Here is a 12209-nt window from a genome sequence, read left to right on the forward strand (position 1 = left end):
TGTGTATTGCCTCTTGTGTGGATGTAGTGTCCTCAAAACATCCAGCAGTTCAAGCCTCTATCTGGCAGTTCAGACTTCGACTGGCCCTGGATCTAGTTGTAGGGGCTATCCCTGTGCGATCCATGCCCTGGTCACGTATGCAGTTCATGTCTCCTCCCCAAATTACAGGTGTCGACGGGAATGAGGCGATTATGTTGGCAAGATTCTCAAAGAAGTCATACAGGTCTGCATTCCGGCCATACGTGTTAACAAGTAACACTTCATCTACCTCCAGCACCCCATGCACCACCCTATATCTACCCTCTAGATCAATAATCAATACAAGTCCCCTTCAGTGTAAACTTGAGGGTCTTATGACTCAAGGTTAAAACTCCTCTAGACTGGGTTGAGTACGATGTATAGAACCTATTAGCGCTCCATGAAAGTGCTATCTTTTGATTAGTTGCCACGATGGTGTGAGTCTCCTGAAGAAATAGGGTATTGGTTTTGTGTCTATTGATATATGCCATTATTCGTCAGACCTTCGTATAGTTACCCAGGCCTCTGACATTCCAGCTCAATAGATTAATCGCTGCCATCAAGTGCCTCTAAGTTAAAAGGTGCATGGTCTCTCCACCCCTTGGATGTGTCTCCCCTTTTACCTCCCAATGCTCATTACAGTCCACTGTCATCTGCCAAGACACTTTTTACAACTTTTCATCCCCAAACCAGACCCCCACCTGCCTCCCTCATCCCCCAAACGGGCGATGGCATCCCTCCCAATCCCAACGCTGAGGATCCACCCCTGAACTCGGCGGACCCCAACTTGCATACAATTTTTAATGCAATTTTGCAAGGGGAGCCGTTACTAAATCCCCAGTTCGCCCACGTTGCCAACACCCACCACCAACTGACACGATAGGAAATCAGAATGATACCCCGTAATACCCATTATATAATCTTGAAGCGAAGGTACCTAGCTTGCCACATCAACACATGCTCTTCAAACAATGCCCAAAGACAGCCCCTCTGCCTGAAATCCACGTCAGGATAGTCAGAGTTCAGGTGTTTGAGGTGCTCACCACTTCGCCTTCATTACTCCGGCGGGGAAGGGGGATGTTTGCTTCAATGTACGCTACTGCCTCCTCGAGTATCATGAAAAACAAAGTTTTCCCTACATGCCGAAATTGTAGTTGCGCCGGGAAGAGCATTGCGTACTGCACTGACCTGTCCTGTAGCAGCTTTTTTACTCCTATGAATTTTCTTGGAAGAAGCTTTTCTCCCTGGCCAAGCGCAAAATTAGGTCTCTTTAACGGTAGTTTAGTAAGCGTATAATAACTAGCCTGGGCTTCGCTGCAGGTGATCGATGGGCACACTCCACAACAAAGGCCGACGAGAACAGCAGGTCCGCCAACAATTCCTTGAGGAGGGTCTCCACTGCAGCTTCCATGGGCCTTCTCCTGAATCCCTCCGGAAGGCACACCATTTTTCTGGAGCGTGATTCTAAATCGTTACATCGTAAGAGCCAGTTCAAGATCTTTGGATGTGGGGGACACTTGCTTTTTGAGTCCTACTAGATCATCATCTTCTGCTGCTCTCCCAATTCCGTCAGCCTGGCTGTCTCACGCTCCATTTTGGTATTATGCGCAGCGACCTTGGTATTGATGTCAAGTTTGCTGCCAACCGTTGCAAAGCCAGATTGCAAGATGTCCATAATGTGTCTTAGGTCTGGCATATTGGGGTCTGTCGCCCCTGAGGGCTCCCCCCGATTCCCCTACCACCTCCAGGCAGGATTTGCTGATGTGTTTAGTAAAGGAGTCAATGTTGCTCTGTTTTTTGTGGGTTCCACTCCCCTTTGTCATATTTGCAGTAGATTGGATGCTAAAAACCCAATGGAAGTCCAAGCATGCCAACCAAAAAAGGCGATTCTGAACCTTCCAAGGCTTCCCAATTGCGCTGGGGGAGACGTTGCAGGACACCGGTCACAGCTCACTGCACTCGCCCCCCCCCCGTCCAGACGGATTTTCCAAAGTTGATTGTCTTTGGGGAGTGCAACCGCAGCGTTCCACTCTTCTCTTGGTTTACCCACCAACATACTCAACCTCACAGTACTTGCGGCTGTGCACCAGCATCTAGTTGCCCAGTACCATACAGCACTTTGCAGAGGGTACTCCAATCCCATGGCAAAACGACCCTTTCCAGCCCACTGGAGCAAGAGGGGATTCCACTCCAGTTATCACCACCAATGTTCGCACTGGTCATCAGCGCACACACCCAGCACATTCACAGTCAAGTCACTGGTTCCCACAGCCCAGTATGGATGTTCCTAACAGCGTTCGAGATCCTCACAAAAATCCACGGTTTTTAGACATATTTATTTCCATCTTAAAAACCGTTGTCTTCAATTTTTATACAAACTCTCGCTAAGCACGAGAGCAATAACGGACAGATTTTAATAAAAACAAAGGGAAATGCAGTTGTGCACCCTCATCGGGATGTGAAAGATGAGTACCCTAGTTACAAGCACATGTCAGTATACAACGTAGGTGACATAGGTAACTCAGATCAGTGCTGCCCGTGGTTGTTTTTCAACCCGGGTGTGGTTTTTCAAACAAAAAGTGTTTTTGATTATTTGTGTTATCAATATATGTACCCACCTGGGCATATCAGGACTTTGCCAGGCGCCCTTTATTTTCTTACCTGTTCCTAACAGCGTCCAGCTGCTTATTTTACCTCTGGTGCATCCTAGTAGTGGTCAGCATACAGTAGCCCCCTTGGAGGCCAGAAATCAGTTGATGTTTAATATTCACATCGCCACACATGATCAGGCTTTCTCCTCCCCCACTCCACTCTTCAGTCACATATGGCCGCCTCAGCTGAGCATGGCCCTGCTCATCCACCAGGAGGGTGTTCGGGGGGGGGGGGGGGGGGGATTAAAGGGGGAGGATGGGGGGGGGGGGAGTTGGTCTCAGTTCACAGCCACAAGATCAGCTCCCTGCCAGCCACCTGGAACATAAAAAGGTATAGTGTGCTCCCGTCCAGGACCGTTTTCCGGAGCCGCGTTCATCACTACTGCACCATCGTCAGAAGGGAAGCAGGGGGATTCTGCTCCCTGGTACCACAAAGCACCCATCCCAGGGCCGCCACGGGTGTCTACACAGCTCACAGGCAGAGTTGCTGCATGGGCACCCACAGGTGCAAATCATGGGGGCCATCTTCCATGTGCCACCAGGCACACTACGCCTGCTGCAGGGCCGGAGAGCCGCTGTGGTCTCCACACCTCCCTGCTCGCCGCAGCCCACCAGCCCCATCTGCCACAGAAGTCACCCACAACCCCTCTCCCAGGCCAACGCAGTCTTTAGGCGCCACACTAGGTCTCCGGTTTTACAATGTGGGTCAGTGGAGCCACGCTGTCTTAGGTCCCTCTCAGTGATTTACTGCCGCAAGATGGCAAGGACATTAGGCTTATGGCGACATCGTTGGATCTGGGTCCGGCGGAGCTCAGGGAGATGCAGCCATTTTGTAGGCTGCTTGACAGCGCCCACCCAGCATGCTTGTTTTAAAGTTAGCCAGAAAAGGGCATGGTCGAATACCTAGAGAATTCCTACTTTAGTCACTGGTTTGTGCAGTTCTTGGGAAAGTAAAATGTGATTGATTCTCGATATATGTGGGAGCAAAAAGAATAGTCTCAAACCCCTGGATTTACAGTCCTATGAGTCCCAGTTTGAGTATCCCATTTGACTGAAATTGCACAACAAATAAAGTGTGTATTATCGCATGACCCATCCTTTATGATCACCCACTAAATTAAAATCCTCTGCCATATCTACATCCCCTTTTCCCCACCTCGACCAATTCTAGGCATTTATTAATTATTCTAGTCTCCGATAGGGTACGTACATATTGATACCAGTGTGATCTCCCGGTTATTCGATCACTCAGTCACCATATCTAACCACGATCTGCCTTTGAGAATATACCTCAAAAAAGGAGATTCTAATGCACCAATATCAATGCACCAAAGCTCTTTTCTTCCATACCTCTGTGTTACTGTGTGGGGTAATCTCTACTCCTCAACATATTGGTGTCCCCAGTCTCAAATTGGTCTCCTGGAGGCAGGCTCATGTTTCTAAATCTATTGAAACTGCTTCTTCCTTTTATTAGTGTATAGAGACACCTTACATTAAGAGCCTAGTTCTTAGTCAACCTGTCTTAACTGTGTGTTGCTCTTTCCCATCCCAGCTATATCGGTCAGACCCATTTTTTATGCACATAAAATCATCATTCCATGCTTATTTTTTCTGCTCCTCTTTCCCAACTCCAATCCTCTATAAACTGATAATTCAAGTTATTACACTCAAATTCTACGTTTTTCTAGCTTGGCCATTGCACACATTTTGCCATGCATCTGCCACAACCTCATCCCTCCCGACCCGTTCCCTTAAAGTTCTATATTTCTGTAGCACCTTTGCCTCCCCCAAATTGTGTGGATATCAATGTGGGTACAGATTCGGCATCAGCAACCTTTCTGCTTTCATTGCTCTGTATCTTTGGTTGTTTTGTTCCAGTTACGTTGTATCTGCCAATAATGGCTTACTCTCTTCAGGTTATTCTGCACATCTCGGAAGAGATTCTCTTGCTTATATATCTGTGCTGTTGGTGATCCGCCATCTTCCTTCCGAAGTGTAGGCCCTCTTCGGGTAATCACACCAAATGGGCTTTCGCTGTATACTCCAATTTCAACCCAAAGGGTAAGTCCATGTGTACCAGATCTCCTTACAAGGATGTCTGTAACTGGCTTCATCGCTCTTCTCCGTGCCAACATCCCTGGTGAGAGGTCTTGAAATATTTGAATTAAGCGATTTCTGAAGTAATTTCACAAAAACTTGATGCAGAGGTTTTCTCTGCACAATCTGCTCTCTACATTTTCAAGAGCCTCGCATTTATACGTTAGAGCACTCAAGGATTCTTGCATGTTATTTACATGCATTATCAATGGCTGACTCGCGCCCAGAAGTTGCTCCTCATCAGTCTTGCATGCATAGATTATTTGGCCTACGGCCAAGATTTCAGCCTTATTTTCCATTATGGCTTTGTTGAGATCAGATCTCAGTGATGCCATTTCCTCCTTAAGTGCTCCCTCAAATCTTCTTTGAAATGTTGCAGTGACAATTCTAGTACCGCCCTGGTGAATATCAGGCCATTCCCAGTTAAGGATGTAGAATTACCCATCTTAGGCATTGGTGACTCTCCAGGAGGGACTATCCCCTACTGTCACACCAAACCTTTCCCTGTTTCTAAAGGCGTCAACAAAGGCTGTGTCATCGCCCCTACCCTCTTCAGCCTGTATATAAATCAAATTGCTGAAGAGATCGAAAGATGTGAAATGGACTCCTTTATGCTGATACAGTACTGATCAGCAAGACAAGAGTAGGTATCCAGAAGGTGTTAAACTTGTTTGACTTCATATCATTAAAGCTAGGTAGGCCTCGAAATTAACTCATCTAAAACCAAGGTCATGCTTTGGTCAAAGAGACGTGGGAAGTTCTTCCGTCCAATCTATTTAGGAGCCGGTGCCCTGGAGAGAGTTGAATTTTATGATTCTTTGGGGGTTCGTCTAGATGAGAAGTCAATGGGGGAAACATGTTTAAAAGGCTCTACTTAACTATACAAGGCAAAGGGTGGCCGTGCAATGTTGTATGCACTACTATGATGGGAACGCAGTTCTTCAAGCACTGGAGGTTTCGGAGGACTTGTGCCAATTCATCTGCTTTGTATGGTGCAGAAATATGGGGCCACTGATTTGGGTAAGAGGTAACAGAAGGAAATGGTTATGTTGAAAGAACTCCTTTCCCTACCAAAGAGTGCTCCATCTTTACCCCTAAAATTAGAGCTACGGGTGGATGGACTTGCTTTTGATGCTAAGCTGTGCGCCTTATTTTATTGTTAAACTTTATAGGTTCCAAGTGCAGGTGAAGTACAAAGAAGCTCTCTATGATGTCCTTGTGCAAAAAGGGGCAAGAGCACTTCCCTGGGTCAACTATATGTTTAACTTAAGTGGGAAACATGGTTTTCCTTTAATCTTTGCCCCTGAAGCCCAAGATCATATGGTAACGAAAGACTGCAATAAGCAAAGGTACAAAGTTACAAAGACTTGTACTATAGGGCAATATTTATGGAGATTGGCTCGGCAGGTATAAAAGCTAAATACTTTTAGTTGAGACACCTGTTTGGCCAAGAGAAATACCTATCCTGTATTGCTGACTAGGAGGTACATACTTTATACTTAAAGGTGAGGTTGGAGATACTCCCACTTGCGGCAGTTGTTGGGACAAAGGTGATTTGTCTATCTGTAAAATCTGTGGGACAGGAGGTGAAGATCTTTTGTTTTCATGCCTCCTGTATAGGGCTCTGTGTCATAAGTGGCTCGTGCCGGTCTATAAAAAATATAATCCAAGAGGCACTAAAGAAGCTTTGGCATTTTTTCTAAGGACCCAAAACTAAAACCTCAATCGCACTTTTTGAAAAATGCTTGGCAGCCGAGAAAGAAATGTACTCTGTGATTTGCCATGTGCGAACTGTTTTATTTCTATGTTTTAATCTTTATTTTCCTATTATAATCACTAATGGTTGTTCCGATTGCTGATATTTATGCTTTTACGGCATTATGCAGAATTCAAGTTTTTACTACTCCTGTCAAACAGCAGTCAGCGCACTTTTAGTTGAATTGTTACATAATTGGCTGCGGGATGTATGGAAACCCCCACCTCCCAACCACCGCCGTGGCTCTCCCTGCACTTCCGTACTCAAGACTCGTCTATGTGGTTATTTTGCATCTTTTCTGATTGTCACATCCTACGTGGTGTGTGCTCCTTTACATTGCTTGATTTAACATCCCTTTTAACTGTTTTTTACTTCTTTTTACTGTTTTTAAATCTGCACTTGCTAGTGTTTATTTCGTGTCTCATTGTCCACTTTACCTCTGTGCTTTCCATTATTAGCGCATCGCACGGGTAAAAACAGAAAGCTTAGTTTCTGTACGTGCGAGCAGGTACTTTGGGACTACAGTTCACAGACTCCCTGTTAGGATAAATTTCGAACGCGCCTGGTGCTAATGGGCCAGTTTGTGCTGGTTCATGCTGGTGAGGGCAGGAGCGCACGTACCTCTGCTCTGATACTGTTCAAGGCCTCATGCCTTGTCTAGAAGTGCCTTGCAGGTATTGCCCCTAGGTATCTCATGTCACGAATCAGGAAGCAACAATTTATATATAAGGATTTGTTACATGAACCCTGCTTCAAGTTGAGGACATATGGGGACCTGAGCTTTGATGCTTGGGGGGTCCAGAATCTGGAATGGTCTTCTCCCTTTGTCTATTAGACAAATGCTGTCCCTGGCTCAATTCAGGAAAGTCTCTCCTCTCCTCTTCGACGGAGGCGGCATGCAAGTTGTTTGCTACAGTACCAGTTGACTATAGCATGCTGATGCACCCTGCTGCTGCCCTTATTTGTTTTATGTTGTACTGTCCGTTTGAGCGCTCTGAGGCCTGCGGGTTAGTTGCCGCTATAAAAAAAATAAAATAGAATATACAAAATATATTAGAATAACACTTTTTCCAGCCTCTCAGGTTTTCTTAGTTGCTTTTATGTAACCCCCCACCAGCAGAGTGCCCAACGCGGCTTCATGCTATGCAGAGCTTTATATCCTCTCACAAGATTACGTAGATTCACAGTAAGGCTACTGCCAATTTCTGCCTGTTGGCATCGGGCCTCACAAGAGATTCCTGTGCCACAGCAAATACAGGTCTGAGACTGTACAGAAGTAGAATTACCATGGCAAGCTCCGTTGGCCTCCAGCCTCCACACACTATGTATTCCCTGCTGTGATGGAAAATACATATAGTGCCATTAATTTGAATGCCTTGAAAGCTTTACCCGCGGAGCTTGGCTATACTCACGTTTGCCATCTTGAATTATGACTGCCTCAAGTCAGCGTAACCTTAGACTGCGGTCTGCATGTCTTTAACTGAATGTACACCATGTAGGGTGCTTCTTAAGTATTTCCGCTATGGCACAGACAAGCAAGATGCAGAACACTGCCTCGCCTGGCGAGACTGATTCAATGTGTAGAATTAGCAACATTAGGCAGTCCAGGCACTGACTGAGCCGTTTAAGAATCATAGTGCACCAGAATACGCAGACTTGCTGAAAATGTATCTGAATAGGTTTGCGCCATGTTGCAAAGTGCCCTCACTCAGGGTTGAGAAGGTAGTTGATGCATGTATACCATATTATGAGAACCATGTAGAACAGGTTGGAGATACCCTGATACATTGTATACATCGGAAGTTTTTTTTTAGGCCCCTTCCAGCAAAGACCATGTTGCACACATTTATAAAAGCGACGTAAACCAGGTGCAATGCTTTAAAAAAAATGTAATATCTTAGACCAAGAAACATGGAGTATGTGAAATGCATTCTAGGTGCCATGGACATATTCCTGACACCTCAGTGAAGGCTTCATTTTAATGTGAGCTCTGAACAAGGTCTACATTTTTTTTAATAACTAGAAAAACTACTTGTTTTTCCCTATGCTACGTGTTCAAGGACGGGTTTGCCTGATAACGTTGCAGGAGTTGAAAGCAAGCTCTTTCGCGCTCGCATGAGAAAAATGATGTTTTTAACTCTTGCAGTGTTCTATGTGACATTTCGTCTGAATGCCCGCGAATGCCAGCAACAGGTGAACTTTCTGGAAAGTGCCATTATGCATTTGTGTAATGTTTAAATTGGAGAGCACTGGATTAGGCTGGCGGAGAAAAGGCAATACTATAACAGATAAGAGTGCTGCTACCAAAGGGTGAGGAAACCAAGGCATATAATTCAGAGCCGATTGTGGTCATCCCTTACTAATCAAGAAATGATCAAATCTGAAAAACTGATATACCAAAAAGGAAATATGCAGAAGGCCAAACGGGTACAATCAAAAAGTGATTTATCCTATTAGCTCAACGTTTAGCATATTGTGGCAATTTAGGTAGAGACATCTAAAACATTAATGACTTGGTGAGAGAACTGATGTGAAGTAAAACACAATTGCAAATGATTTAAACAATCTCAAGTGGTGCATGTGAGAATAGAAATAAACAGACAATGATTCAGCAAGGAACAATAAACACATGAGATTGTCCACTTAGGATCAAATAAATAAAACGAAAAAAAAAAACAAATACCAGAGAAAAAACATTTCCATTTTGTAGTCAAAAGTACTGTAACAACCAGCTGTTTCGTCAAGCTGATTCAAAACGGATAATAGCACCTATGTAAACATTTACACTGTGTACCCATAGATACTGTATCAATCAGCTACTTCGTCAAGCTGATTCAGTTTGCATCTTGTCCATAAATCAAGGATTATGTATGCTAAATCAAGAGCTGGGTTGTGAGTCAGAGAAAAGAAACTGCCTGGAAATTCTTAAAGCAAATAGAGTTTATTCCAAACTTGTAAATTAAAGGCACCTGGAGTTAAAGCAAAAAAGAAAAGGAACTGCCTGAAAGTTCTTTGAGCAAATATAGTTTGTGCCTGACTCATGAATAAACAGGCATCTGGAATTAGAGCTGACGCAGCAGAGGGACAAAATAGTCAATTGCTTGATTCTGTCTTGAAGCACCCGCTTGGGCAGACAAAGCTGGTAAATGCCCCCTTGGCACTATTGCGTTTCGGCAGCAGGCCGGTGAAAATGCGAAATGGCCGCCTTCTTCAGGGCTGGAGTAGAGACCCCTGTGAGGCAAGAAAGAAGACTTAAAACTGTGTATAGCCTTTAAGGCATTTCAGAGGGACAAATGAATTGGCAATGAACATTAAAAACTTGTAGGCAAAAAAGCTGCTCACCGTGGGGGAAGAGAAGACTTGCCACGCAGCCGGAATACCCATTTTCCTTTCACACATGTGGATCCTGGGACACTGCAATCGTTGCTAGTGTCCTCCTGTCAAGTATAAATCACGGGAAGAAATCTCAAGACCTGCGTGTGATGGTGCGCAGAAGGACCTATAGTTTCAGTGGGAACCCTGTAGCTTGTGGTGGGTTGTTTGCCAAATTAGACCAAAGGCCTGAGGACTCCTCATCTATAGAGAGCAAAGGGAGGGGAAGAATGGTCCTGTGTTAGACTTAACTGTCCCAACCAAATCCTGTCATGCCAGTATGAAAGTATGTTTGTCTGGTAAGCTTACCTTGACGTATGTCAGAGAAAAGGCTTCAGAGCTGGGGAAAAGGTGAATGCATCTTTTCTGGTCAGTCCCGTTGTTAAGATTTTCTTGGCCACCGGATCTGGAAGCTGTCCAGTGAAATTCTTAGCGAGGTGAAGTGGCTTACAAATTTGCCTACCGTGATGTATTTAATCTACTTTTTCTTGCATTTTATTCACTTATGTATGCTTTTGTTTTGAGTTAGTAAACGGTCAAAAAGAGCCAGTTTTATAACCTAGCTGAGAGTGAATTCTTGCGTTTCAAGTGTACAATGCTTTTCTGTTTAGTGTATTGGAGACAAAAATAAGTAATCTAGACATCTGTGCACGTTTTGGGAGAGCAAAACATCAGGGAAGGGGGATAATGTACCCCGTTAAGTGGATCAGGGTATTTCATGTTATGTTCTGTGTATGTCTGTATGCTGCTTTGGCAACTGCCATTAAATATGCTTACCAAACTAACCTGGAATTGGATTATCGGCTGTGTGGCAAATCTTTCCACAATCTAGTTTATCCTCTACAGTGCCAGGTTTTTGGCTGCAAATTTCATAGGGGCTTCTTCTTTCTCTCTAGGCTGTTTCTTTCCTTTTTAGATGCACAGCTGCTGCACAATCAGCATATCTGTAGCGCTCTCACTATGTGGGACGCCATTTTGCCAGCTCTGTGCCCACTTGATCACAGTCCGCTTCCCCTCAACCACACCATTGCAGGTGAACACAGGGGCCTCTATTGTGTGCCTATGTTCTCTGAAACTTCTGCACTCCAGTCTCAGCTCTTTTGCTGCAGAGTTACGGATCACCTACTTGGAGGGAGTAGGTACCGGATAATGCAGAAAGTCATGCATCTATGGTACCATTTTGGCAATGCCCCTCTGAGACAGTCCTTTGATTATAGAGAACACCCAAGGGTCTTGTGTGATGCTTGGCAAAGCTTTGTAAAAGGAGGAAAGAAGGATTTATAAATGCCTAGTTTGAAACTGAAGAACACGCACCCCCAAACTGTAGTCAAGCTAATTTTGGGTCAGTGTCCTGGTTGGTGGAAGAGGACATTGCTGGTTTCATGCTGGAGCAAAATAAGTTTTGCTTCTAGGAAAATCCATTGAATGAGTGGAAAGGGAGATGGAATATTTACCCTTGGCTACCCATCTGGTCTTAAACACAGCAGAGGGATGAAACCGTGATTTAGATGATGTAGAAGCGGCGGTCAGAGACTTGGCAGTGAGAACACCAGTTTTACACTTTTGAAGGACCTCATCAGTGGACTGAGAAAATAACACTTTCTTGATGAACGCACAATTCATCATTCATATCTGGGATGCCAGTTTGGAGAGAGGAAGTTTTTAGATCGTCATGTCTATGCATGCAGACTGGAGTTTATGGCTCAGCACACAGAATCAGTGAGATCCTCATTGATCTGCAGCTACTGTAAGGCGTTTTATTTGCCCTCAGACAGTCAAAAGAAGTATCCTTCCTCTGTGTCAAGAAGAAGCAAAGCACCCAACTTTTCCAGAGCCTCCCAATTCTGTATGTTATATCCAGTGTGATAAAATCACAGTGCCAACCAGGTTTCCTACCAACCCTCTGTCTGAACGAAGATTGACAGGACCCCGATACACACACTCCAATCTGACCAGTTAAGCATCTTAAGTGTTATCCGGGTCAAGGAGGAGAATGAATGCACAAGAGGGTGGGTCCATACAGACTAACCTAATCTTTTATAACACGCTTAATACCGGAGACCAGTCTCTAAGCGCTGGACCGGATTTCGAACCTCTGTTGCTCTGCATTGTTTTGCCGCTGAGCTATCCTCTTGGCACCAGGTTTCTCCCTAAAGACCCTAGGAGAGAGTCTCTCTAAATCAGACCCAGGGTGCTAGGTGGAAGACCTCACAACTATTCGACTGATCCATTCCCAAACCCACTAAGAGAACTAAATAGTCATTAACAGGTATGGTATGGATGAACAAGTATATTACCCATGGTAACGTTCTTTT

General features: G+C 44.8%; 1 protein-coding gene across 3 annotated transcripts in view; it reads right to left on the reverse strand.

Annotated features, from left to right (window-relative positions):
- PEX13 (peroxisomal biogenesis factor 13) overlaps positions 1 to 12209 on the reverse strand; it is a 531904-nt gene that overhangs the window by 336455 nt on the left and 183240 nt on the right. The window contains exon 4 of one of the 3 annotated variants that reach the window (XM_069608023.1): positions 9445 to 9753. The exons of the other annotated variants lie outside the window; for them this stretch is intronic. Within the exon in view, the coding sequence (XP_069464124.1) occupies positions 9683 to 9753 (71 nt within the window). The 3' untranslated portion in view covers positions 9445 to 9682. Of the gene's footprint in view, positions 1 to 9444; positions 9754 to 12209 lie in introns of those variants that run through there. 3 annotated transcript variants of the gene reach the window in all.

The sequence above is a fragment of the Ambystoma mexicanum genome, chromosome 4q, assembly GCF_040938575.1.
Source record: "Ambystoma mexicanum isolate Mex_15411 chromosome 4q, UKY_AmexF1_1, whole genome shotgun sequence".
In the NCBI taxonomy this organism is placed as follows: domain Eukaryota; kingdom Metazoa; phylum Chordata; class Amphibia; order Caudata; family Ambystomatidae; genus Ambystoma; species Ambystoma mexicanum.